This window comes from Mustela putorius, unplaced genomic scaffold, assembly GCF_011764305.1.
Source record: "Mustela putorius furo isolate JIRA1106 unplaced genomic scaffold, ASM1176430v1.1 tig00003901_pilon_pilon_pilon, whole genome shotgun sequence".
NCBI lineage: Eukaryota > Metazoa > Chordata > Mammalia > Carnivora > Mustelidae > Mustela > Mustela putorius.
Window position 1 is genome coordinate 9,618,476 of NW_025422049.1, and position 26,527 is coordinate 9,645,002.

Here is a 26,527-nt window from a genome sequence, read left to right on the forward strand (position 1 = left end):
CTAACCCAAACCAAAGCCTTAAGTCTGCCTTTTCCTGTTAATATAAATTTCAGGAAAGAAGAGAGAAATATTTGAATTGAAAATATTAGAAAAAAGGTTTTCTTGTGTTTGTGTGTATTTTTCTTAAGTAAATATGTAAACAATCATTAAATTTTTGTTTCCTAGTCTGTTGGGGTTGATGAAATAGCAGTTGGAAATGCTAAGTAATAAAAAATACTTAGTAAAATGAATCTTGTGTTTTTGGATGATCTTCCTTTTTGTACTCTTACTTCAGAATTCATGAAGCTGCATCTCATAGGGCAGACTCCCAGATTCTCAGCCACTCGCTGGTCACTTTTAGTATCCATGGTTTGCCCTATGAGCAATTTTTTTAGAGTCCAGTTGTCAGATTTAGCAAATAAAAATATAGGATGCCCCATTTGATTTATATGAACAACAACTGATTTGTTTTAGTATAAGGAAGTTCTGGGCGATATTGGAGGCATCTTTATACTAAAAATATATTTACTGGGGCATCTGGGTGGCTCAGTTGGTTAAGCGCCTGCCTTTGGCTCAGGTCATGATTCTAGGGTCCTGGGATCCAGTCCTGCTTTTCCCTCTTCCTCTGCCCCTCCCCCACCCACTCGTGTTCTCTCTCTCAAATAAATAAATAAAATCTTTTAAAAAATGTATTTACTGTTTATCTGAAGTTTTGAATCAGTGTCCTTCATTTCGCCTGGCAACCCTCCTCTAAGCCAAGTACATTAGAAGTCCTATTTAACAAGTCATAACAAGCCTTCAAGTCATATTAATGGAAGCCATGACACACTGAATTCTCCTGACTAGGGGTCTCTCCTGTAGTTGTCCTTCTAGTCTCAGTTGTACTGCCAATGGCGTCATGGATCAGCGGTTTGACACCAAACCTCTTTAAAAAAAAAAAAAAAAGACTTAACTTATTTATTTGAGGGAGAGGGAGAAGCAGACTCCCTGCTGAGCAAGGAGCCCGACACGGGGCTCTGTCCAGGACCCTGGGATCACAATCTCAGCCGAAGGCAGACGCGTAACCAACTGAGCCACCCAGACGCCTCAATACCTAACCTCTCTATGCCTTTTGTACCGGTTACTGTGATTACATCATTTATATATTACATTCACCCTTCAAATGTGAGTGTGAACAGAGTTGTTTCTCAGAAAACAAAGTTGACTGTGTTGGAATGACCACTGAAAATTCAAGGATGTATTTAAGTGCTGAATTTCAAAGGAGCTGCCACTGGGTGTGGGTGAGACCTCGACTTTACCTGCTCAGCCATCCTGGAGCCTGAGGCAATAGGACAGGTCAGTAACACTGATGCTGTCTTTATTGAAAATACTGTTCTTTTGGTCATCATGGGTTTTCTGCGTTAACTTTGATGTTTGGAAAAGCAGGTTTATTGAGAGTTCATTCACATACCATAGGATTCATCCTTTTAAAATGTGCTACTCCAAAATTTTTAGTATATCCACAGATATGTGCAACTCTTACCACAATCCATGTTTGTTAAGTTTTTATCACCAGAGAAATACCACCCCTGCCCTTCGGATGTCACCCTCTGCCCCTAGTTCCTCCAGCACTAAGCACTACTAATCTACTTCCTGGCTATAAATTTCCCTATTGTGGACGTTTTTTACAAATGGAGTCATACTATATGTTAACCATTTTTGATTGGCTTCTTTTTTCTTTAATATTTATTTGTTTGTTTGTTTGTTTAGGGACTGTGGAGGGGGTGGGGCAGAGGGAGAGAGAAAATCTCCCCGCTGAGCATAGAGTCCAACGTGGGGCTTGATCCCACAACCCAGAGATCATGACCTGAGCCAAAATCAAGAGTCAGATGCTTCACCGACTGTGCCACCCAAGTGTTTGTTCCATAGTGGCTGACTGATGACCCATCCTATGGACACAATGTGTTTTCTTTATTCATTCACCCACTGATGAACATTGGGGTTCTTTCCAGTTTGGGGCTATTGTGGATAGTGCTGTTGTGAACATGCGTGTGTAAGTTTTTGTTTGATCCCCTGTTTTCAGATCTTTTGAGTATGTTTCTAGGAGTTGATGTACAAGTCATATGGTAATTCTACGTTCAGTGCATTGAGGAACTGCCAAGTTCTTTGATGGTAGCTGCGCCATACTCTCTTCTCACCTGTAATGCACAAGGATTCCAGTCTCTCCATGCCCTTGCCAACATTTGTTACTGTCGGTTTTGTTTGGTTTTTCATCATAGCCATCTAATGGGTGTGAAGTAGTATTTCGATATGGATTTGATTTGCATTTTGCTAATGATTAGTGATGCTGAGCATCTTTTCATGTGTTTGTTGGTCACTTGTTTATCTTCTTTAGAACATATCTATTCAGGTTCTCTGTTCATTTTTTAACTGGCTCTTTTGTTGTTAAGTTGGAGTACTGGGCATTAATTCCTCATCAGCTATGTGATTGGCAAATATTTTCTCCCATTCTGGAGGTTGTCTTTTCAGTTTTCTTTTTTCATTTTCTTTTCACACTTTGAAAACATTTATTCATTATTTTATTTCTGAAATGGGGCTGAGCGTGGTGCTCAGGCCTCCCGGGCAGGCTGCAGGGGGCTGACTAGGAGCAGAGGCCCCCCTCCCTCTTCCTTCCAGGCCCGGGAGCTTTGTCCATGCCTGCCCTTTGGAGAGGCGCCCAGGATGCATCTTTTCACCCACCCCATCTCCAGGTTCTCTCTTTTCTTTGGGCAGCAAGCCTGAGGCTTCAAAACTTCACTTTTCCACAGCCCTTCTTTTGTGTGACTGCTCAGAGAAGAGAACATCTCCGCCACAGTTGCCTCCTTCTGGCTGCCTACTCTTCTTTATTTATTTATTTATTTTTAAGATCTTTTTTTTTTTTCCCCAAGTAATTTCTATATCCAGTGTGGGGCTCAAACTTACAACTCCAAGATCGAGAATTTCATGCTCTACCAACTGAGCCAGTCAGGTGCCCCCTACTTTTCTTGATAATGTCCTTTGGTACACAAAAATTTATAATTTTTTTTCTGCTGGTTTTGTTTTTAGTTTTTTCTTTATTCATTTTTTAAAAAAAATTTAATTGAAACATAGTTGACATACAATATTATATTAGTTTCAGGTGTATGATACAGTGCTTGATAATTATAAAATATTATTTATTTATTTATTTAACAGAGAGAGAGAGAGAGAGATCACAAGTAGGCAGAGAGGCAGGCAGAGAAAGAGAGTGAAGCAGCCCCCTCCCCCCCGAGCAGAGAGCCCAATGTGGGGCTCGATCCCAGGACCCTGAGACCATGACCCGAGCTGAAGGCAGAGGCTTAACCCACTAAGCCACCCAGGTGCCCTTATATACCTTAATACATACACCATAAGTTTGGTTACCGTTTGTCGCCATATGAAGTAATTACAGTAGTACTCATGATATTCTCTATGCTGTACTTTTCATTCCTGTGACTTATTTATTTTTATAACTGGAACTTTGTACCTCTTAATCTCCTTTATCTATTTCACTCACCACCACCCCCACGCTTCTCCCCTCTGAAAGCCACCAGTTCTCTGTATTTATAAGTATCTTTCAATTTCTTTTGTGTTTGTTTTGTTTTTTAGATTTTGTATGTAAGTGAAATTATATGGTATTTGTCTTTCTCTCATTTACTTCACTTAGCACAATATGCTCTGGGTCTATCCATGTTGTGAATGGCAAGATTTCATTCTTTTTTATGGTTAATATTCCATTGTGTATATATAGCACATCTTTTCTCTCTCTCTCTATCTTTTTTTAAAAATATTTTGTTTATTTATTTGAGAGAGAGAGAGAGAAAGAGCAAGCAAGAGAGCATAAGCAAGGGGGGGAGAGGCAAAGGGAGAGGGAGAAGCAGGCTTTCCACTGAGCAAGGAGCCTGATGTGGGGCTTAATCCCAGGACCCTGGGATCATGCCCTGAGCCAAAGGCAGACGCCTAACTGACTGAGCCACCCAGGCGTCCCATACGACATTTTATCCATTCATCTATTGAAGGACAGGTCACTTCCATGTCTTGGCTATTGTAAATATTGTAAATGAACAAAGGAGTGAATATATCTGTTTGAATTAGTGTTTTTGTTTTCTTTGGGTAAATACCCATTGGTGGAGTTAATGGGCCATATGGTCTTTCTATTTTCCATTTTTTGAGGAACTTCCATGCTGTGTCCTGTAGTGGCTCTAACCATTTACATTCCCACTGACAGTGCACAGGAGTTCCCCCTCTTCTCCACATCCTTGCCAACACTTGTGACTTCTTATCTTTTCTATTTTAGCCATTCTGGTACGAGGGGATACTTCATTGTGGTTTTGATTTGCATTTCCTTGATGGTTAGTGATATTAAGCATCCTTGCTCATGTCTCTTGGCCATCTGTAATGTCTCCTTTGGAAAAATGTCTCTAGGCCATCTGCTCATTTTTAATTGGATTGTTTGTTGTTGTTGTTGTTTGGTGTTGAGTTGTTAGGGTTTTTTAAAATATATTTTGGATATTGACCCCTTATTGGATATGTCATTTGCAAATATCTGCTACTATTTAGTAAGTTGCCTTTTCATTTTTTTTAATGGTTTCCTTTGCTGGACAAAAGTTTTCTAGTTTAGGGGCACCTGGGTGGCTCAGTGGGTTAAGCCTCTGCCTTTGGCTCCGGTCACGGTCTCAGGGTCCTGGGATCGAGCCCCACATCAGGCTCTCTGCTAAGCGGGGAGCATGCTTCCTCCTCTCTCTCTGCCTGCCTCTCTGCCTACTTGTGATCTCTATCTGTGTCAAATAAATAAATAATCTTTAAAAGATTTTTTAGTTTAATGTAGTCCCAATTAGTTATTTTTGCTTTTGTTTCCTTTGTCAGAGGAGACAAATCCAGAAAAATATTACAAAAACAAATGTCCAAAAGTTTACTATCTCTATGTTCTTTTAAGAATTTTATGGTTTGGTTTGGGGGCACCTGGGTGGCTCAGTGGGTTAAAGCCTCTGCCTTCGGCTCGGGTCATGATCCCAGGGTCCTGGGATCGAGTCCCACATCGGGCTCTCTGCTCTGCAGGGAGCCTGCTTCCCTTCCTTTCTCTCTGCCTTCCTCTCTGCCTACTTGTGATCTCTGTCTGTCAAATAAATAAATAAAATCTTAAAAAAAAATCTTTAAAAAAAAAAAGAATTTTATGGTTTGGGGGCACCTGGGTGGCTCAGTGGGTTAAAGCCTCTGCCTTCGGTTCAGGTCATGATCTCAGGGTCCTGGGATCAAGCCCTGCACCGGCTCTTTGCTCAGCAGGGAGTCTGCTTCCTCCTCTCTCTCTCTGCCTGCCTCTCTCCCTACTTGTGATCTCTGTCTGTCAAATAAATAAATAAAATCTTAAAAAAAAAAAGAATTTTATGGTTTGGGGGCACCTGAGTGGCTCAGTTGGTTAATCCTCTGCCTTCAGCTCAGGTCATGATCCCTGAGTCCTGGGATCAAGCCCCATGTTAGGCTCCCTGCTCAACAGGGAGTCTGCTTCTCCTTCTCCTTTTCCCCCAGCTGTGTCCACTCTCACTCTCTCTGTCAAATAAATAAATAAATAAATTTTTAAAAAGAGAATTTTATGGTTTCAGGTCTTATATTTAGGTCCTTAATCTATTTTGAGGTTTTTTAAAAATATATTTTATTTATTTATTTGACAGAGATCACAAGTAGGCAGAGAGGCAGGCAGAGAGAGAGCCAGGGAAACAGGCTCCTTGCTGAGCAAAGAGTCTAATGTGAGGCTCGATCCCAGGACCCTGGGATCATGACCTGAGCTGAAGGCAGAGGCTTTAACCCACTGAGCCACCCAGGTGCCCCTTGAGTTTATTTTTGTATATGGTATTTTTAAAAAAGTGGTGCAGTACCATTCTTTTGCATGTAACTATCCAGTTTTTCCAACACCATTTATTGAAAATACCATCTATTTCCCATGGTATATGCTTGCCTTCTTTCTCATTGATTAATTGATGGATTTGTCATGGGCTCTGTCGTCTGTTTCATTGATCTCTGTGTCCATTTTTTTCTTTTGCCAGTACCATACTCTTTTGCTTATTGTAGTTTTGTAATATAGTTTAAAATTTGGGATTGCAGTAATTCCAGAATTGTTGTTCTTTCTCAAAATTACTTTGGCTATTTGGGGACTTTTGTAGTTCCATATGAATTTTAGGGTTATTTGTTTTAGTTCTGTAGAAAATACTATTGATATTTTGATAGGTATTGCATTGAATCTGTAGATTATTTTGTGTAGTATGGACATTTAAAAGTATTAATTATTCTAATCCATGAGCAAGTTATATCTTCCCATTTTTTTGTGTCATCTCTAGTTTCTTTCATCATTGTCTTCTAGTTTTTAGGGTACAGGTCTTTCACCTCCTTGGTTAAACTTATTCATAGGTATTTTATTCTTTTTATGCAATTGTAAATGGGATTATTTTCTTAATTTTTCTTCCTGTGACTTCATTATTAGTATATAGAAATGTAATAGATTTCTGTATATTAATTTTGTATTCTACATTACTGAATTCATGTATTAGTTCTGATAGGTTTTTGGTGGAGTCTTTATAGTTTTCTGTATATAGTATCATATCATCTTCAAATAGTGACAGTTTTACTTCTTCCTTACAATTTTGGATGCCTTTTGCTTATTTTTCTTGTCTCATTGCTGTGGCTTGGACTTCCAGTACCAGGTAGATAAAAGTGGTGAGAATGGGCATCCTTATCTTCTTCGTGATCTTATAGGAAAAGCTTTCACTTTTTCACCATTGAGTATGATCTTAGCTCTGGGTTGATAATATATGGCCTTTATTATGTTGAGATGTGTTCATTCTAATCGATCTTGAGATATGTTCCTGAATGGATGTTGAATTTTGTTTAGCGCTTTTTCTGCATCTTTCGAGATGATCATATGATTTTTTAAAAAGATTTTATTTATTTATTTATTTGACAGAGAGAGAGAGAGATCACAAGTAGGCAGAGAGGCAGGCAGAGAGAGAGAGAGAGAGGAGGAAGCAGGCTCCCCACCGAGCAGAGAGCCCGATACGGGGCTCAATCCCAGGACCCTGGGATCATGACCTGAGCCGAAGGCAGAGGCTTTAACCCAATGAGCCCCCCAGGTGCCCCTGATAATATGATTTTTATCTTTCATTTTAATATGGGTATAACTTTGACTTGTGGATATTGAACCATCCTTGCATCCCTGAGATAAATCCCACTTGATCATGATGAATAATCTTTTTAGTGTATTGTTAAATTCAGTTTGCTAATATTTTGCTGAGGATTTTTACATCTGTGTTCACCACAAATATAGATCTGTAATTTTTCTTCTAGTGTCTTTGTCTGGTTTTGGTTTCAGAGCAATTGTGACCTTATGAACTGAACTTGGAAGCATTCCTTCCCCTATCTTTTGGAATAGTTTAAGAATAGGTATTAACTCTTTTTTTTTTTAATGTAGGCACCACACCCAACATGGAGCCCAATTCAGGATTTGAACTCAAAACCCTGAAGTCAAGACCTGAATTGAAATCAAGAGTCAGTTGCTTAACTGACCGAACCTCCAGGAGCCCCTATATTAACTCTTTTTAAAAATGTTTGGTAGAATTTGTTTGTGAAGCCATCTCCTCTTGGTTTTTGGTTTGTTGTTAGGTTTTTGATTACCAGTTCAATTTTGTTACTAGTAATTGGTCTGTTCAGATATTCTCTTTCTTCCTGATTTAGTCTTGGAAGATATATATTTGTAGAACTTTATCCATTTCTTCTGAGTTGTCCAATTTGTTGGTGTATAATTTTTCTTAGTAGTTTCTTACAGTCCTTAGTATTTTTGTGGTGTTGGTTATCACTTCTCTTTCATTTAGGAGTTTGAGTCCTCTTTTTTTCCCTCCTGAATCTGGCTAAACATTATCAATTTCATTTGTCTTTTTAAAGAAACAACTCAATTGCTTCTCAGCCTTTTGGCTAAGATCAAGTGTAAAGAAACAGCTCATAGTTTCTTTGATTTTTTTTTTTTTGGTCTGTATTTCATCTATTTCCAAACTGATCTTTATTATTTCCCTCTTCTCAGTTTGGGCTCCCCCCCTTCTTTTTCTAGTTTCTTTAGGTGTAAGTTAGATTGTTTGTTTGAAAATTTTCTTGTTTCTTGAGGTAGGTCTGTATCACTATAAACTTTCCTCTTAGAACTGCTTTTGGTGTATCCCAAAGATTTTGAACTACTGTGTTTTCATTTCATTTTTTTTATTTCCTCTGATTTCTTTTTGGGCCTGTCTGTTGTTTAGTAGCATGTTGTTTAACCTCTACAAGGTTGTTCATGCTCCTGTGGTCAGAAAAGGTGCTTGATATGATTTTAATCTTTTAAAATTCATTGAGACTGGGCACCTGGGTGGCTCAGTGGGTTAAAGCCTCTGCCTTTGGCTCAGGTCATGATCCCAGGGTCCTGGGATCGAGCCCCACCCACATCGGGCTCTCTACTCTGTGGAGAGCCTGCTTCCTCCTCTCTCTCTTTGCCTGCCTCTCTGCCTACTTGTGATCTGTCTGTCAAATAAATAAATTAAAAAATCTTAAAAAAAATTCATTGAGACTTGTTTTGTGGCCTAATATGTGATCTGTCTTGGAGAATGTTCCATATACACTTGAAAAGAATATGTATTCTGCTGTTTTTGGATGGAATAGTCTGTATATATCGCTAAGTCCATCTAGTCTAATGGGTCATTCAAAGCTACTCTTTCTAGGGGCACATGGGTGGCTCCATTGGTCAAACATTCAACTCTTGATTTTAGCTCAGGTCATGATCTCAGGGTTGAGAGATCAAGCCCTGTGTCAGGTTCCTTGCTGGGTGTGGGGCCTGCTTAAGATTCTCTCTCCAGGGGCACCTGGGTGTCTCAGTGGGTTAAAGCCTCTGCCTTTGGCTCAGGTCATGATCTCAGGGTCCTGGGATCGAGCCCCGCATCGGGCTCTCTACTCCACAGGGAGCCTGCTTCCTCCTCTCTCTCTCTCTGCCTGCCTCTCTGTCTACTAGTGATCTCTGTCTGTCAAATAAATAAATAATAAAAATCTAAAAAAAAAAAAAAAAGATTCTATCTCCATCTCACTCTGCCCTCCACCCCAAATTGGCACACTCTGTCTCTAAAATGAAAAAAAAAAAGTTACTCCTTCCTTATTTTCTGTCTGATTTATCCATTGATGTAAGTGGGGATTAAAGTCCCCTACTGTTATATTATTACTGTAAATTTCTTTCTTTATGTCTGTTAGTATTTGCCTCATATATTAAGAGCTCCTGTGTTAGGTGTATAGATACCTAAAATTGTTATATCCTCTGTTGGATTGATCCCTTTAAAATTATGTAATGCCCTTCTTTGTCTCTTTTTACAGTCGTTGTTTTAACATCTATTTTGTTTGAAATAAGTATGGGTACTCTAGCTTTTTTTCCCTCACTTCCATTTGCATAGAATATATTTTGTTTTCCCTTTACTTTCAATGTGTATGTGTTTATAGGTCTGAAGTGAATCCGCTTGTAGGCAGCATATAGATGGGTCCTGTGTTTTCATCCATTCAGTCACCTGTCTTTTGATTATAGCCTTTATTCCATTTACACTTAAAGTGATTATTGATAGGTATGTACTTATTGCCATTTTGTTGAGTCTTTTGGTAGTTTTTGTAGTTCTCTGTTCCCTCTTCTCTTGCTGTCTTACCTTGTGATTTGATGACTCTCTTTGGTGTTTGTGCTTAGATTTCTTTCTCTATTTTTATCTCTTATAGGTTGTGTTTTGTAGTTACCATGAGGTTCATGTATAACATCCCTGTAATATAGCAGTCTATATTAAGTTGATGGTCACTTAAATTTGAACACATTCTAAAAGCACTACATTTATATTCCTCCCTTTACATTTTATGTATATAATGTCACATTTTACATCTTTTCACTTCATATATCCCTTAACTAATTATTTGGATGTAACTGATTTTACTTGTTTCATCTTTTAAACTTTATACTAGTTTATAAGTGATTTCTCTACTAACTTTACTATATGTTTGCTTTTACCAGTGAAATTTATCCCTTTCGTATTTTTCTTAGTTCTAGTTATAGCCTTGATTTATTGCTCTAGAAGCACCTTCAACATTTCTTATAATGTCAGTTTAGTGGTGACAAATTCCTTTAACTTTTATCTGTGTGGGAAACTCTATCTCTCCTTCAGTTCTGAATAATAACTATGCCAAGTAGTCTTGGTCATCCATTTTGGCATTTTGAATATATTATGCCACTCTTCTGGCCTCTATGCTGAAGAATTGGTTGATAATCTTTTGGGGTTTCTGTTTATTTTATGCCATATCATGTCATGTCACAGAGAGAGAGCACAAGCAGGGGAAGTGGCAGGCAGAGGGAGAGAGAGAAGCAGGCTCCCCACTGAGCAGGGAACCTGATGTGGGGCTCGATCCCAGATCCCAGGACCCCAGGATCATGACCCAAGCCGAAGGCAGAGGCTGAACCCACTGAGCCACCCAGGTGCCTCTGGGCTTTCTCTTTAAGTAACTATTTTATCTTGCCGGTTTGAAGATTATTTCTTTATATTTTTTTATTTTTATTTTTTTAAATATTTTATTTATTTGACAGAGAAATCACAAGTAGGCAGAGAGAGGAGGAAGCAGGCTCCCTGCTGAGGCGAGAGCCTGACTCGGGGCTCGATCCCAGGACCCTGAGATCAGACCCGAGCTGAAGGCAGTGGCTTAACCCACTGAGCCACCCAGGTGCCTCTGGGCTTTCTCTTTAAGTGACTATTTTATCTTGCCCCTTTTAAGATTATTTCTTTATTTTTAATTTTTGACATTTTAATTATTACATGCCTGGACCCTCTTGTGTTCACCTTGTTTGGGTTTCTCTGTACTTGCTGGATGTGAATATCTGTTTCCTTCTCCAGGTTAACAAAATTTCCAGGTGTTACTTCTTCAATGAATCTTTCTGCTCTGTTCTGTCTTGTCCTTCTGAAGCCTTAAAATGTGGATTTTAACATTCTAGATGTTGTTCCAGAGATCTCTTAACCTCATTTTTTAAATACTTTTTCCTTTTTAGTGTTTAACTTAGGTGATTTCCACTACCCTGTCTTCTAGATTGTTTATCCCTTCTTCTGCTTCCTATAATCTGCTGTTGATTTCATCTAGTGTATTTGTCAGTTCATTTATTGTATTCTTCAGCTCTGATTGGTTCTTTTTTATATTTTCTCTTTGTTGACATTCTCTGTGAGTTCATTCTTCCCCCAAGTCCACTGAGCATCTTTGGGACCATTATTTTGAGCAATTTATCAGGTAGATTGTTTATCTCCATTTTGTTTAGTTCTTTATCCAAGGTTTTGTCTTGATCTTCCTTTGGAACATACTCCCCTCTGCTTTTGTCTAACGCTTGGTGTCTGTTTCTGTGTATTAGGAAGGTCAGTTTGTTGCCTGCTCTTGAAAGTAATGGCCTTAGGTAGAAGGTGTCCTGTGGGGCCCAGGAGTGCCATCTACCATGGTCACTTGAGCCAGACACTGTAGGGGTGTCCCATTTGGGATTCATACACCCTCCTGTTTTTTTAAATTCTTTTTCATGCTGTTATTATTGGAATTGCTTTCTTAATTCCATTTTCATTTTGTTTATTGCAAATGTACAGTTGATTTTGGTGTATATATTGCCTGCCTTGCTGAACTCATTTATTAATTCTAATAATCTTTTACTTGATTCTTTAGGGTTTTCTTTATGCAAGTTCAAGTCATTTGCTAATAGAGATAGTCTTAATACCTACCTCGCTTCTAATATAGATGCCAGTTATTTCTTTTCCTTGACTAATTAATTGCCCTGGCTACTACTTCCAGCCCATTGATGAATAGAAGTGGTAAGAGCACAAGGATATCTATCCTTGGCTTGTTCCTCATATGAGAGAGAAAGCACCCAGTCTTTTATTATTAAATATAATGGTAGTTGTGCATTGCTTTTTAAAAATTGCATTAAATTAGCATTTATTTTAATACTGAGTTTTGGGTACCCTCTTAAAATTTTGAGTCTGCTGTGTAACTGCATTCACTCCATCTTTCCCCTGCCATTTTTAAAGATTTGGGGGAGAGGTGTACCCATCTGGCTTAGTTGATAGAGCATATGACTCTTGATCTTGGGGTCATGAGTTTGAGCCCCATGTGTGGTGTAGAGGTTACTTAAAATTTAAAAAAATTTTAAAGAAAAAAGTTTTGGGAGAAACTGTAAAACCTATTAAGGATTCTGAATTCATATTGTTATACAAGTGCATTTATAGTCTCTGTTTTAAAGAAAACAAATCAATAAATCACAGTTCATACATTTATTGTGATGGTGAGCTTAATTTATGAAAGAAGATGCCAAGATTCAATTAGTAGGCCAGTGCACAGAGAAAAAGCCTTGGCTGTAGATCAAATGATAAGGCAAATCACAAATGACTCCTACTTTCGCTTTTTTGATTCACCAGTGAACTATGGGCCTAACTAAATCTCATAATACAACTTTCACTGTGGATATGTAAGATCGTATGAATGATGGAGGTACCTGCATGTCCCTTGCTGCCTTCTTTCATTTTGTTAAATTTGCTAAACTTACCTGGTGTGGACCCAGGAAAACTCTTCTCTGTCCAGACTTGGATCCTTTAAATCCCTTGCACAGTAAAAGTTGAGTGACCTAATTAGTAAAGTGGAGACTTATGTTGGAAAACTCTTAGTCTGAAAGAGTTGGCTTTCTTTGGAATTCTGAGTAGTGAATTGCCACTTAACAATTCTTACCATATTTGAAAGTTACTTACTAAAAAGAGGTAAAACTCTAGTGAATGGACTACACTAACTGTGATGAGACCAGGGTTTTTTTTTGTTTTTCATTTAGTTGATTCATGTTGATTATGACCAAATGGGATGTCAAATAGTATTGTATCTTTTTTTTTTAAGATTTTATTTATTTATTTGACAGAGATCACAAGTAGGCAGAGAAGCAGGCAGACAGAAAGAGAGAGAGAGAAGGAAGCAGGCTCCCTATCAAGCAGAGAGCCCGATGCAGGACTCGATCCCAGGACCCTGAGATCATGACCTGAGCCGGAGGCAGAGGCTTAACCCACTGAGCCACCCAGGCGCCCAGTATTGTATCTTTTTAAAAGGAAATTCTTTGTATTTTTAATTTAATGTTGACGAAGAGGATAAACCTTTAAGAAGGCAGATTACTATTAAATACCCAATTTTTTTCTGAGATTGTGGTTTGTAAATTACTATGGATCTTAATTAAAGAGGGTTCTTAATTCAATATAAATAACTGATCATATGGGTAGAGCTCAATATATTCTTCTTGGTCAGAATAACAAGTATATATAGTATTTTATATAAAATATATAAATGTATGTTATATACAAACAAGTAGACTAGTAAGTCTCATCTGTGTGAATTTTTCAAAAATTTCTCATAAAAATTTTGTCCAAAATATAGTCAGAAGATTCTATTCATATTAGCCTAAGTTACTGAGGAACGATTAGTACTTTTTAAAAAAATGCCATACTTTGTATATACTAATATAGTACATACTTTGTATATACTAATACTTTTTAAAGAAATGCCATAATTTGTCACTGTGAAGGAAATACTTTTATTTCTTTTACTACTGTTTAGATGTTGCTTAGCATTTAAAGCATGGACTTTAGATTTCTGCTATGGATTGATTTGAAGACCAGAATCCATCAGCTTAACTATCTCTTTTACAAAGACAATAAAATGATTCAATCTTTACTTTTATAATACTAGAAAAATATAATGTAATAAAAACCCTGCATTGCGTCTAGGTTTTTTAGCAGTCACTTGGAACTTGATTATTCCATTATATTGGAGATACAAGCATTTCTGTTTTCAGATCGCTTGTGAATCTCATTTTGCTTGTATAAACAGCTTTCTGGTAAGATGATTACTGTAATATAAAACCACTTAAGAATTTTACCCTTTGGAACATTGAGGACAAATTGAATTATAGCCGGCTCGCATGGAGATGGGGAAAACAACCACATTCACCTGCTTGCTTAAATGCAGCCCAAACCGGAAGCTTTCATAGATGATACCCACTTAGTTTCCCTTCCCCAGTAAAATGCACAGTAATTGTTTACCTTCCCTGAATTTTGATCTAGATTTCATTTTTAGGTTTCTTGTAAGCTGCCTTTTTCTCTTTCACTGTCTTTCTCTTGTTTGGAAGTTTTAGTGGGAGATCAGGATTTTCCATGGTGAATAAAGACCTGAGAGGTGTCTTACTATCTTTTGAAAGTGAAAATGTGAGGAAGAGCAGGATGTTGTGTGATGAATGTATCTTTATTTTTTTTTAAAGATTTTATTTATTTATTTGACAGAGAGAGATCACAAGTAGGCAGAGAGGCAGGCAGAGAGAGAGGAGGAAGCGGACTCCCTGCTGAGCAGAGAGCCTGATGTGGGACTCGATCCCAGGACCCTGAGATCATGACCTGAGCCGAAGGCAGCGGCTTAACCCACTGAGCCACCCAGGCGCCCCTGAATGTATCTTTAATATTAAAGATATTTCTCTCAGTTTTACCCACATACACACACACACACAAATCCATGCGATTGAAGTCAAACGTCTTTCCTTACACTTACTCTTTTTTGTATTAATATATATAATGTATTATTTGTTTCAGGGGTACAGGTCTGTGAATTGTCAGTCTTACACAATTCACAGCGCTCACCATAGCACATGCCCTCCCCCATGTCCGTCCCCCCGCCACCTCACCCCTCCCACCTCCCTCCCCTCCAGCAGCCCTCAAATTTGTTTCCTGAGACTAAGAGTCTCTTATGGTTTGTCTCCCTCTCTGGTTTCCTCTTGTTTCATTTTTCCCTCCCTTCCTCTATGATCCAATGTGTTGTTTTTCAAATGCCTCATATCAGGGAGATCATATGATAGTTGTCTTTCTCTGATTGACTTATTTCGCTAAGCATAATACCCTCTAGTTCCATCCACATTGTCACAAATGGCAAGATTTCATTTCTTTTGATGGCTGCATAGTATTCCATTACCATATCTTCTTTATCCATTCATCTCTTGATGGACATCTAGGTTCTTTCCATAGTTTGGCTATTGTGGACATTGCTGCTGTAAACATTCAGGTGCACATGCCCCTTCGGATCACTAGATTTGTATCTTTGGGGTAAAAACCCAGTAGTGCGATTGCTGGGTTGTAGGGTAGCTCTATTTTCAACTTCGTGAGAAACCTCCTTGCTGTTTTCCAGAGCGGCTGGCATTTCCACCAACCATCCTTATACTTATTCTTTCTGTTGTTATTCTTGGTCTCTGCCAGGCCTCTTCAGATACTTGCCTACTGGATTGTACACCTTTGTTGCTGATTTTTGGGGGGGAATACTTTATGTATTGTGAACATTAAACCTTCACCTGTTCCGTGTCTCAGGCTTCCTCCTCATCTCCCCACTGGCTGTTGTATCTTTTCAGTATATTTATGGTGGGCTGTACCCTATAGAATTGTAACCCTGATTTTCACTAATAAACTCGGAAACCATTTTCCTATTCTTTGTGGCTTCTGAGTTTTGTGTTGGCCCTTAGAAAAATTTTATCTTTGGGGCACCTGGGTGGCTCAGCTGGTTAAGCCACTGCCTTTGGCTCGGGTAATAGTCTCAGAGTCCTGGGATCGAGTCCCACATGGGGCTTCCTCTGCTCTGTGGGGAGCCTGCTTCTCCTTCTCCCTCAACCTTTCCTCCTCCTTGTGCTCTCTCTCTCTCTCTGTCAAATAAATAAATAAAATCTTTTAAAAAAAAAAGAAAAGAAAAATTTTATCTTTGCCTCATTAAAAATGTATATTCGTTTTATCTTTTACTGTTACAACTTTATTTTTTCATGTTTAGTTATTTATTCCATCTGTGGGATGTATACACACACACACACACACACACACACACATATGTGTTATAGAGTTTCAGTTTTTCTCCTAACATAGCCAGTTTCCCTAAACCTCTTTATTGAGAAATTATCTTTTAGTTACTGATTCTAAGTACCATATGTACCATGTAGTTAATAACATATGCAATTGGATCTGTTTTGGGACTTGATTTTGTTGATCTGTCTGTCCCCATACTGGTACCACCCTGTTTTAATTACTGCGACTTTATAGTGAATTTATATTTACTTATAAATAAATAAAAAATCTTGAAAAAAAAGTGATAACATGAAACTGAAAGAAATGGAGACAGCTAAGTGTGGCAGTTGACTTAAACATTTGTTAGACCAAGTTTGGACCTTGTTACAAGAGGACAGCCACTATTAGAAAAGTCAGATAGAATTGTATTAATACAAGGGTAACAGCTTGAACATTGGTAAAAAGGCCAGTTGCAGTGAGAAGACGAATGAGGCCGTTAGCCAATGACATGTCCCAAAGGAATTTCTGAAGCCTGAGTGACAAAGTGAAAAGGGACAACCCAGGGATCATATTGAGAAAGAAAGAGTACTATGATTGCAAGAAGCAGCGGAACTCCATGGTGTGGGGTACATGCTGTAAGAATCCAGAGCAAGATGGTAGTAACCACATGGTGGTCTGGGGGCAGATCGCTTCAGTGACTATGGAAAGGAAACCGTAATTGTTGAGGACAGTGTAGCAGCCATTCTGGCATGCGGCCAGGGGAAATGGAGAACCTTCTAGAACATGGGGAATCTAGTCTTTTTGGTAGAAGTTTAGACCACGAAGTGTCTCTTAGACCTCTCTGGACACTCCTTTTAAAGCATAAAATGCTGATAAAGAGGAAAACAGGCAAATCGATCACTTGCATAAATGTTCTAAAATCAGGTACAGTTGCAATGCTTAGAGTAGCACAACCTTTATCATTTTTAGTGTTGCCAATTTTCTGGTGGATATACATATGTGGGAGCACACTACATAGTCCCAGCCGGTTTTAGATTTACTCTAGGGGGAAAAAAAAATCACCAACTGGCTCAACATCTAGTACTCGAGTGTCTTAGGTTAAGCCCTATTCAGTGCCCTAGGTGAGAGGTGAGTGTGGCATTCTTGCCTGGGTGAAAGCTGAAAGATCTGATAATCTAACCTTCTGTGACATTTTTAAAAATTCACTTTTGTAGAACAAACACTTTTCCCAAAGAATACAATTCTGTTTCTTACACATCACTTTTTGCCGTGTCAAGATGATTTTGAATTTTTGGTGCTGCTGCTCTATCTTACTTGATTGGGAGAAGTGCAATTATGTACAATTTTCTACATTGTGCAGTTTTTCAATTTTGTAGTGTTGAGCACTTTTCACCAATCTTTTTTGTCAGCTTTTCTTATCAGAGTGCTTAACACGATTTTATGTGAAGGCAGATCATCACATCATAGCCACTCTGAATTTCTTTTATATAACATAAGGTTAGTTCCTCAACAGGGTTTACTCTAACGTGGTGTAAAATTGGCTAGGCATCTCTCAAATCTCATTATTTTTAAAGCTGTCAGCTCTTGGGCAGAGCAGGAAAGAGTGGGACAGTGGATTTAATTAAATGCTTAGTCATAAACTGGCATCTCTAATTGAAATATTATCTAACTGTAGGATAGGTGCTTATGAAATATTAGATTTGTGAATTACCTAAAATAAAGGCTTAAGGGTAAAATTGGTTGAACTTAGCAAGTTATCTCAGCGAGCCAAAACTGTCTTGTCAGTTTTATTTCTGGTGACCGAGGTAGAATATTTTAAGGGCAAAACCACAATTACATGTTTGTCAGGTGTGAGCTCTAAGTAATGATTAGTTTCCCTTTTATTCATGAGAGTAGCATGGCTGCAGAGGAGTGTGTCTTTTAATTATACTGCGTGTCTGCTTATGTTTTTGTCCTGCCCTTTTCCTTCATCTCTGGAAATGTTCTATCCACCTCTCTGTGTCTGCTGGCCTTTGTATGTCCATGTATTATCTGTTCATCTACACAGTCCTTACTTTAGGGGAGAGATATATTATAATTTTATTTCATTTGATTAAAATATTTCAAACAGGGGCGCCTGGGTGGCTCAGTGGGTTAAAGCCTCTGCCTTCGGCTCAGGTCATGATCCTGGGGTTCTGGGATCGAGCCCCACATCGGGCTCTCTGCTCAGTGAGGAGCCTTCTTCCCCCCACCGCTGCCTGCTTCTCTGCCTACTTGTGATCTCTCTCTCTCAAATAAATAAATAAATAAATAAAATCTTTTTAAAAAATAAAATAAAATATTTCAAACATATGGAAAAGTACAGAGATCAGTATCACAACCCCTCCTATAACTACCCCTTAACTATGGGATATCTTAACATTTGCCTTTTTATCCCCCAACACCTGTCAAAATGTTAAATACAGGGGAAGCTCCTTGTCTGGCCCTCCTCAGTTGCATCTCTCCCTTTCTCTCCTGAGCTAACACTGTCCCAAACTGGGACTTTATCATTCCCATGAATATTTTAAAGCTTTTTCTGTATGCATATATGTGTATAGAGTGGGTATGTGTGTACGTATATACGTATACACACACCTATGGTCTCATTGTGCTCTTGAAGTTTTGACATATTATCGTACTTCTTCAGTTTCCATTTCTGTGTAATATCACACTCTTCAAATTCACCTGCCATTGTATCCCCTGTTATCAAAACAAAAAAAACATCTCCTGGGGCACCTGGGTGCCTCAGTGGGTTAAAGCCTCTGCCTTCAGCCCAGGTCATGATCCCAGGGTCCTGGGATCGAGCCCCGCGTTGGACTCTCTGTTCAGCAGGGAGCCTGCTTCCCTTCCTCTCTCTCTGCCTGCCTCTCTGCCTACTTGTGATCTCTGTCTGTCAAATAAATAAATAAAACCTTAAAAAAAAAAAAACCATCTCCTTCCACTCTATATCCTGTCCCCTCCAACTACCACCTATTTTTTTTTCTTCTTTCCTTTCATGCTCCCTGGAACCCATGCTTATCAGCCACTTTCTCCACCATGCCATGTAAACCGTTCTCCTCAAGGTGTCCAGTGACCTCCTTGTTAGCACAACCAGCTGTCAATTCTCAAGTCTTCACTTCACCTCTCAGCACTAGGTGACACACTTGAGTACGTCTTTATATAACACTTCATTCAGCCTTGTCAGTTACCACTGCTTCCTGGTGTTCTCCTACCACGTCACCACTCCTTCTTATTCCTTTTGCCGGATCCTCTTTATTTATTTTTTGCTTTGAAATAAGTTGGACAGAAGAGCCTAGAATGAAAAGTAAACATTCCTCCCAAACCTACATTCCCTCTCACTAAAAATGGATATATAGACTTTGGGCATGTGTGTGTGAATCTTATGGGTGAACCAATGCCTCATTTTAAATTGTATTTATTCTTTTTTTTTTTAAACAATGTGTATCTTTTTTTTTTAAGATTTTATTTATTTGACAGACAGAGGTCACAAGTAGGCAGAGAGGCAGGCAGAGAGAGAGAGAGGAGGAAGCAGGCTCCCTGCTAAGCAGAGAGCCTGATGCAGGGCTCGATCCCAGGACCCTGGGATCATGACCTGAGCCGAAGGCAGAGGCTTTAACCCACTGAGCCACCCAGGTGCCCCAATGTGTATCTTTTTATGTGCACATCCTATTTCTCTTATTTGTTCACTTTTATATTTTATTGTTTTTTTTTCTTTACAATTTGTATGTGTGTAAGTTAAAATCATTAGCCCTTTATTGTCTGTCATGTGTGGGGGGACTATTTTTTTTCCAGCTCATCAAATGCCATTTGACTTTGTGATATTTTTGAAGTATGGAGTTGTCGTTTGTTGTGTACAATCAGATTTAACAGTCTTTTTTTTTTTTTTAAAGATTTTATTTATTTATTTGAGAGAAAGATCACAAGTAGGCAGAGAGGCAGGCGGCGGGGGAGGGAGCAGGCTCTTTGCTGAGCAGGGAGCGGGATGCAGGCCTTGATCCTAGGACACTGGGATCATGACCTGAGCCGAAGGTGGAGGCTTAACTCACTGAGCCACCCAGGTGCCCCAGATTTAACAATCTTTTTCTTTTACAGCTCCTCAGTTTGGAGTCCTGCTTGTCTTCTGTACTGTATGATTATAAATGATTTCGCTTGGGTTTTCTTTCATACTGTTTCAGAGTTTCATTTTTTCCCTTTAAATCTTTGATCCATCTGGGATTTATTTAGGATCCCCTAATGTGAAGCGAAGTAGTATAAACTTATTTATTTTTCTAGTTGGCTACCTGATTCTTCCCCAGTCACTGACTTAATCATCTCTTTTCCCCTACTCGTTCGGAGGCCACCATTACCACAGAGTAATTCCCTGATGAATTTGAGTTCCTTTCAACTTCTTGAAAGAACTTGTGTTTTTGGTTTGTTTTGTTTTGTTTTTTTAGTAATCTCTACACCAACATGGGGCTCGAACTCCTGACCCTGAGATCAAGGGTCTCATGGTCTTCCCACTGAGCCAGCCAGGTGACCCTATTTATGTTAGTTTTAGTTTTCAAACCACAGCAGTGGGGTTGTCCGCACCCACTGACTTTATAGCTGTCACAACAGTTAGCCGGTATCTTCCTTGGACTGGGCAGAACTTGCAACAGCTGAATACCTATCAACCCCTCCTTCCTTAGCTTTCAGCTCACATCTCTCTTAGTCGCCCTCCTGCCTATTAGCTCTGTCTTCGCTAGCTTAGCTTTTGTGGTTTCTTGCACAACAGTGTTTTTGGGATTCCACCGTCTCGTGGCAAATACACTTCTGGGGGAATATTTCCCAGTCTCTTTACTTCAGCACTTACTTATCTGGCCAAATATCCTCATATTTTTATTTCTAGTGCCAGTCTCAATCTAGGTGTATAGATCCAGTTTTTTGCTAGATGCTGTACGGTGTGTCCTAGAGGACTTCAGTGTGTCTGCACCAAACCTTTGTTCTGCTTCCTTCTGGTATTTTTCCGTCTTCCCTCTACCCTGCCTTACCTGCTATCATCACCATTTCCCCCAGGCACATACATAGATTTTGTCTTTGATGTCACTTTATCCCTTTAATATCTCCCAGTGATCTGTCAGTCGGAGGTCCTAATGTTCCCTGGCTATTCCCACAGCTCTGGTCTGTGCTCTTATTTCATGCCTTGACTATGGAAGTTGTTTCTTCTTCTTTTTTTTTTTAAGATTTATTTATTTATTTGACAGACAGAGATCGCAAGGAGGCAGAGAGGCAGGCAGAGAGAGAGAGGAGGACGCAGGCTCCCCACTGAGCAGAGAGCCCGATGTGGGACTCGATCCCAGGACCCTGGGATCATGACCTGAGCCGAAGGCAGAGGCTTAACCCACTGAGCCACCCAGGTGCCCCTGAAAGTTGTTTCTTAACTGGTCTCATACTTCTAGTTTCTCTCTCTCTGATCTGCCCCCACGTTGCAAGCTGTGTTAATTTTCTAATGCACAGATTTGATCATACAGATTCCCTGGTTGAAAAACAGCAACTTTTAGTTTATCTTTTAGCTATTTTTTTTTTTAGCTTTCAGTTAAATCTTGTGTAAATTGATCATTGTTTCCATCATTTACTTCCTCTCCCTTCCTAACTTCATTAAAATGAAATGAAAGAAATGGAAAAATTCCAAAGGCCAAAAGAGAACGGGAGGGGCAACATTGACAATTTTAAGGTTTAAACTAATTTCTTATTTAGTCAAAGGCAGTTAACAACTTGAGAATCTCCCCCTACACGAACTTTTGATAAAAACCAACTGACTCTTCCCATACAGTTCTTAATAATTCAAGACTTGGGGATAGCTGGTCTGTGGAAGGCAGGAATAAGTCTTGATATCGAAAATGTAGGCTGTTCTTTGAAAGTCTTTATAGTAAGTGGCTGGGGTCCCATGTCCTCTCATCCACTCCGTCCCCTCAGGAGACCAGAGGTTTATTATCTGGGTAATTTGAATGGGAGAGCCACAGACTCTGAGAGGCAATAGACAGATTGGTTAAAACAATGGGGTTGGGTGAGAGTTTGAATACCTACTTTGGGGACTTATATGTTCTCCTCTAGATGCAATTAATGAAAAGGGGCATGGGTTATTTATTTTCACATTCCCAAATTCCTAATAATAATCTAGATGTTTTTCTCTTGGCACATGTTCTAAAAAAGTATAATTTCTCAACACCTTAAAATTCTCTCACCACATGAGCACTTTTAGAAAAGGTAAGTCCAAAGGTCAGTTGATTTTGAGATGCTTAAAAAAATTATTTTTTCATCTAGCCTACTCAATTTCTTATAATAACAGAAAATATGATTGTATACATAAATAAAAATCCTATATTGTCATTTGATTTGTTTCTTTTTTAGAATTATGAAGACCCAAGAAACAGAGTACTTTTCCCCCTTCTACATCTTTTGCTCTGACCCCAAATGAAGAGACAGGAAGAGGGTAGAGAACAGTGAAAAGAACCTTTATTTTTATTTTATTTTTATTTTTATTTTAGATCTTCACATAGCTTTATAACAGACATAATTATATGAACAAAATAAATTCATACTCTATATTTTTATCTCCCCAGTGCAATCAGTTGATTTTATTAACCAGAAACATTTAAGTAAACTATACCTTTCTGCGTCCCAATATATGTGAAATTAATAGAACCCTCAACATATACTATCTCCAATACAAAGCATTCACATGACTAGAAGCAATATGTTAGATTTCGTTTGCTACCACCTCACCAGCTCTTTTCCCATTCAAAAAACCTACCTCCCCCAACAAAATTTCAGTCCAGATCAAGAAAACAACCCCCACTACCTATTTTATGTCTTTAAGATTTCAAAATTTTATATGGACTTTCTAGTCTTAGTTGTGACCAACTTCTTCTAAAACTCTGGGCCCTGCTTATGGGCTTTTGAGGCCTCATGTGCTCCTGGGAACTCGGGATTCAGTGCGTCTGTGTCTCTACCTGGCAAATGTTTCCACCCCTCTCTCCTCCTGTCTCTCCCAACTTCACCCAGACTCCTCAGGTTTCCTCAGGGTTCATCCAACTTCCCCTGTACTGGGCTGTTATTCTAATGATTTGACACGAAAGGAAAACGCAGTCAATGCTATTTAATGAGCCCCTGTGGAATTTGGTAGCTAATTTGTTGCAGATTCAGTCCCTTTAATGTTCTCCCTTTTCTTAAATTTTCATAAGCTAGAATATGGACACGGGGACCACAGACATACGTTTTTGTCTTTCTGTCACAGATTATATAAAATATTACATAGATAGCATAATTGAAAGCATAATTGAAAACTGAAAGTTCTAGTATTGATTTTTATAGTAAATATCGACTTCTTTTCCTCCTGAACAGGTCATTATCCAAGTGTTAGAGGTGATGGATCATCTTCATAGAGGGGAGTCAGTCGCTGCAATACTCCGTAACCGGTATATTTATGGAAGCAATTCACCTTATAATTTCTATAATGTCTCTCCTGCCTATTTATGTGCCTAACATCGTTGCTGCTTAATGAATATTTGTTGAATGCCTGGGTTAACATAAAATATTCGCTATGTGAGTGAGTAAAAGAATGACTGGGTGACAAAGAGATGGAATGAAGAGCGTGATAGCGACTGTGTGTTCTGAGCTAATGAAGAAATAGAGAATATAATTAAAAAACATGCTCGGTGTAAATTGTGACCACGTGACATTCAATAAATAGATCTGTTGACTTATTTTTTAGTCTTAAAGCATGTTAGTGAAGAAATACAGGTATCCATTGCTTAAGAACAGATGTCTCAACCAAGTTTTTTTTTTTTAATTTATTTTTTATTTATTTTCGGCATAACAGTGTTCATTATTTTTTCACCACAGCCAGTGTTCCATGCAATCCGTGCCCTCTCCAATACCCACCACCTGGTACCCCGACCTCCCACCCCCCCCTGCCAATTCAGACCCCTCAGATTGTTTTTTAGAGTCCATAGTCTCTCATGGTTCACCTCCAAGTTTTTTTTTTTTTTTTAATAGTATTGCCCTGTGGTTGTACATTTCTGTTACTTAAAAATCCAGTGAAAACTTTTTCAGAGAGTTTTGGGAAATTCCGAGCTTTCTCTGACTACTTATGGTTTTAAATTCATGGTTTAAAGAAACGTAGCCTTTGCTTTGTAAGTGTGCAAGAGTATCCCTTAGTCCTAATAGTTGAATTGCATGATTTGCGTGAATCCTTTGAAATAATATGCAGGAGTTGTCTGTATCACTGCTCTGCCACTTACTAGTCATCTAGACTTGGCCAAATGTCTTAATTGCTCAGTGCCTTAACTTCCTCATCTATGAATTGGGGATAAAATTACCTACATCAGGGTTGTTTGGGACTTGTGTCTGTGGGGTGTGGAGAGAGAGAGAGCTTGGCAAGCAATGCATGGTATATTGGTGTTCTTCCTGAAACATAAATGTGAGGCTTTTAACTATGTTGAAATACAGCATTGTGTTTCTGAATTCTGATGTTTTAAAATAGGTGTCTTAAAAGAATATGCAAAGAGGGGAGAGTTTGAAGTAGGAAGGGGACATATGTAAAGTCATTGTTATTTGCCAGATATCGTAATACTCAGGATTTTACATAGTAATTCTACTACGGAAATATATGACGGGTGCCTGTTGGTAGGAATGTGTACTCTCCTGTGGTCAAGGGGGCTGTAAGGTAAGCTTGCTCAGAGACGCAGAAAGCAAGGAAATCCTAGCAGGAATAATGTGTGGGCATGTTGGGTGAAAAGAGAGAAGAAAAGAATAAGGTGTGTACACTGGGGGTTGAATTCACATTGGTGAGTTGAGTCTGCAAAGGCCAAGTGCCACTGAGTAGGAGGGTCTCTATCATGCATTTGGAAGAGGAAAGAGTAGGAGGGCAGGACTTCCAAAGGTCAAGTCAGTTACTGAGGGAGTCATAGTATACTTGAATTTATTTCCATTATTTTTTTAAAGATTTTATTTATTTATTTGACAGAAATCACAAGCAGGCAGAGAGGCAGACAGAGAGAGAAGAAGGGAAGTAGGCTCCCCGCTGAGCAGAGAGCCCGATGCGGGGCTCAGTCCCAGGACCCTGGAATCATGACCTGATCTGAAGGCAGAGGCTTTAACCCACTGAGCCACCCAGGTGCCCCTCCATTATTTTATAGAGTTGTAATTAAGTGCAGTAAAACATACAAACACTTAAAAATACATATTTCTCTTTAGAGGTATAATTAAGTGCAGTAAAATATACAAACACTTAAATAGTCATCATGGTAGTTTTTTACACTTGCATACATCCAGGTAGCCATGACTCAGATCAAGATATAAAACAGTTCCATCCTTCCAGAGAGTTACCTCATTCCCCTTTCCAGTCTCTATCCTCTATCTTCTTGAACTTCATGTAAATGGAGTCAGACACTGTGCCTGGCTTCTTTAGTTCCAAGTAATGATTTTGAAATTTATCATTTCTGCTGGTATCAGGAATTCTTTCTATTTTATTGCTGTGGAGTATTCCTTTTTTTTTTAAACTATACCACAATTTGGTTATCCATTTTCTTGTTCATAGTTCCTTAAGTTGCATCCATTTCTTGGCTATTATGAATGAAGCTGCTCTTGACATTTTTGTACAGATCTTTCTGTGGCTATATATAGCCACAAAATTTCCTTTGGATATGTATCTAAAATATGAACATAAATTATTTATTAAATTAATTTTATTTGAATTTATTAAATCTATTTTATGTAGCATTTATAATTTATTTAGCATTAGTAGACTGCCAAAGACTTTTTTCCCTAAGATTTCATTTATTTGAAAGAGAGAGAGTGAGCCAGGGGAGGAGCAGAGAGAGGACAGGCAGACTGTGTGCTGAATGTGGAGTCTGATGTGGGGCTCAATCCCAGGCCCCTGAGATCATGATCTGCACTGAAATCAAGAGTCAGATGCTTAACTGACTGAGCCATCTAGGTGCCGCTGCCAAAGCCTTTTCTAAAGTGATCATATCATTTTCTCCTCTGACTGGTGACAAGTGAGAATCCTCACTAGCTATTGGTATTGTTGGCATTTTAAATCTAATTTGTTTAATTATTTTTAAGTAGGCTCCACACCCAAGGTGGGGCTTGAACTCACAACCCTGACACCGAGGGTCACATGCTCTACTGACTGAGCCAACCAGGCTCCCCTTGTTATTAACCTTTTTAATTTTAGCCATTCTGTTGGGTGTGTAGTGGTTTCTCATAATGGATTTCACTTGGCATTCTCCTCTTGTGTAATAATTTTGAGTATATTTTCCTATGTTTGTTATTTATCTTTTAGAAGTATCTGTTCAGGAACTTTGCCCATTTAAAAAATTGGGTGGTTATTTTTTTGCAGTTAAGGAGTTGTTAAGCTTATTCTGAATATTTTAATATATTGCATTATATTTTCTTCCAATCTTTGCCTTGCCATCCCATTTTCTTTTGATGAGCAGAATTTTTTAAATTTTTACAAAGTTCAATTTATTATTTTTTCTTTTATGCTCATGCTTTTTGTATCTTAGCCAAGAAATCTTTGCTCTCTCAAATTTTAGGCTTTCTTCCTGAAGTTTTAAAGTTTTAGCCTTCATGTTATAAGTGCTTTCTTGACCAGAAACCAA

The 26,527-nt window shown here is 38.7% G+C and overlaps 1 protein-coding gene across 3 annotated transcripts in view; it reads left to right on the plus strand.

Annotated features, from left to right (window-relative positions):
• Positions 1-26,527, plus strand: part of KLHL13 (kelch like family member 13) — a 203,452-nt gene that overhangs the window by 60,305 nt on the left and 116,620 nt on the right. For 2 of the 3 annotated variants that reach the window (XM_045068271.1, XM_004762110.2), the window contains exon 2: positions 23,265-23,338. The exons of the other annotated variant lie outside the window; for it this stretch is intronic. In XM_045068271.1, the coding sequence (XP_044924206.1) occupies positions 23,289-23,338 (50 nt within the window). In that variant the 5' untranslated portion in view covers positions 23,265-23,288. The remainder of the gene's footprint in view (positions 1-23,264; positions 23,339-26,527) is intronic. 3 annotated transcript variants of the gene reach the window in all.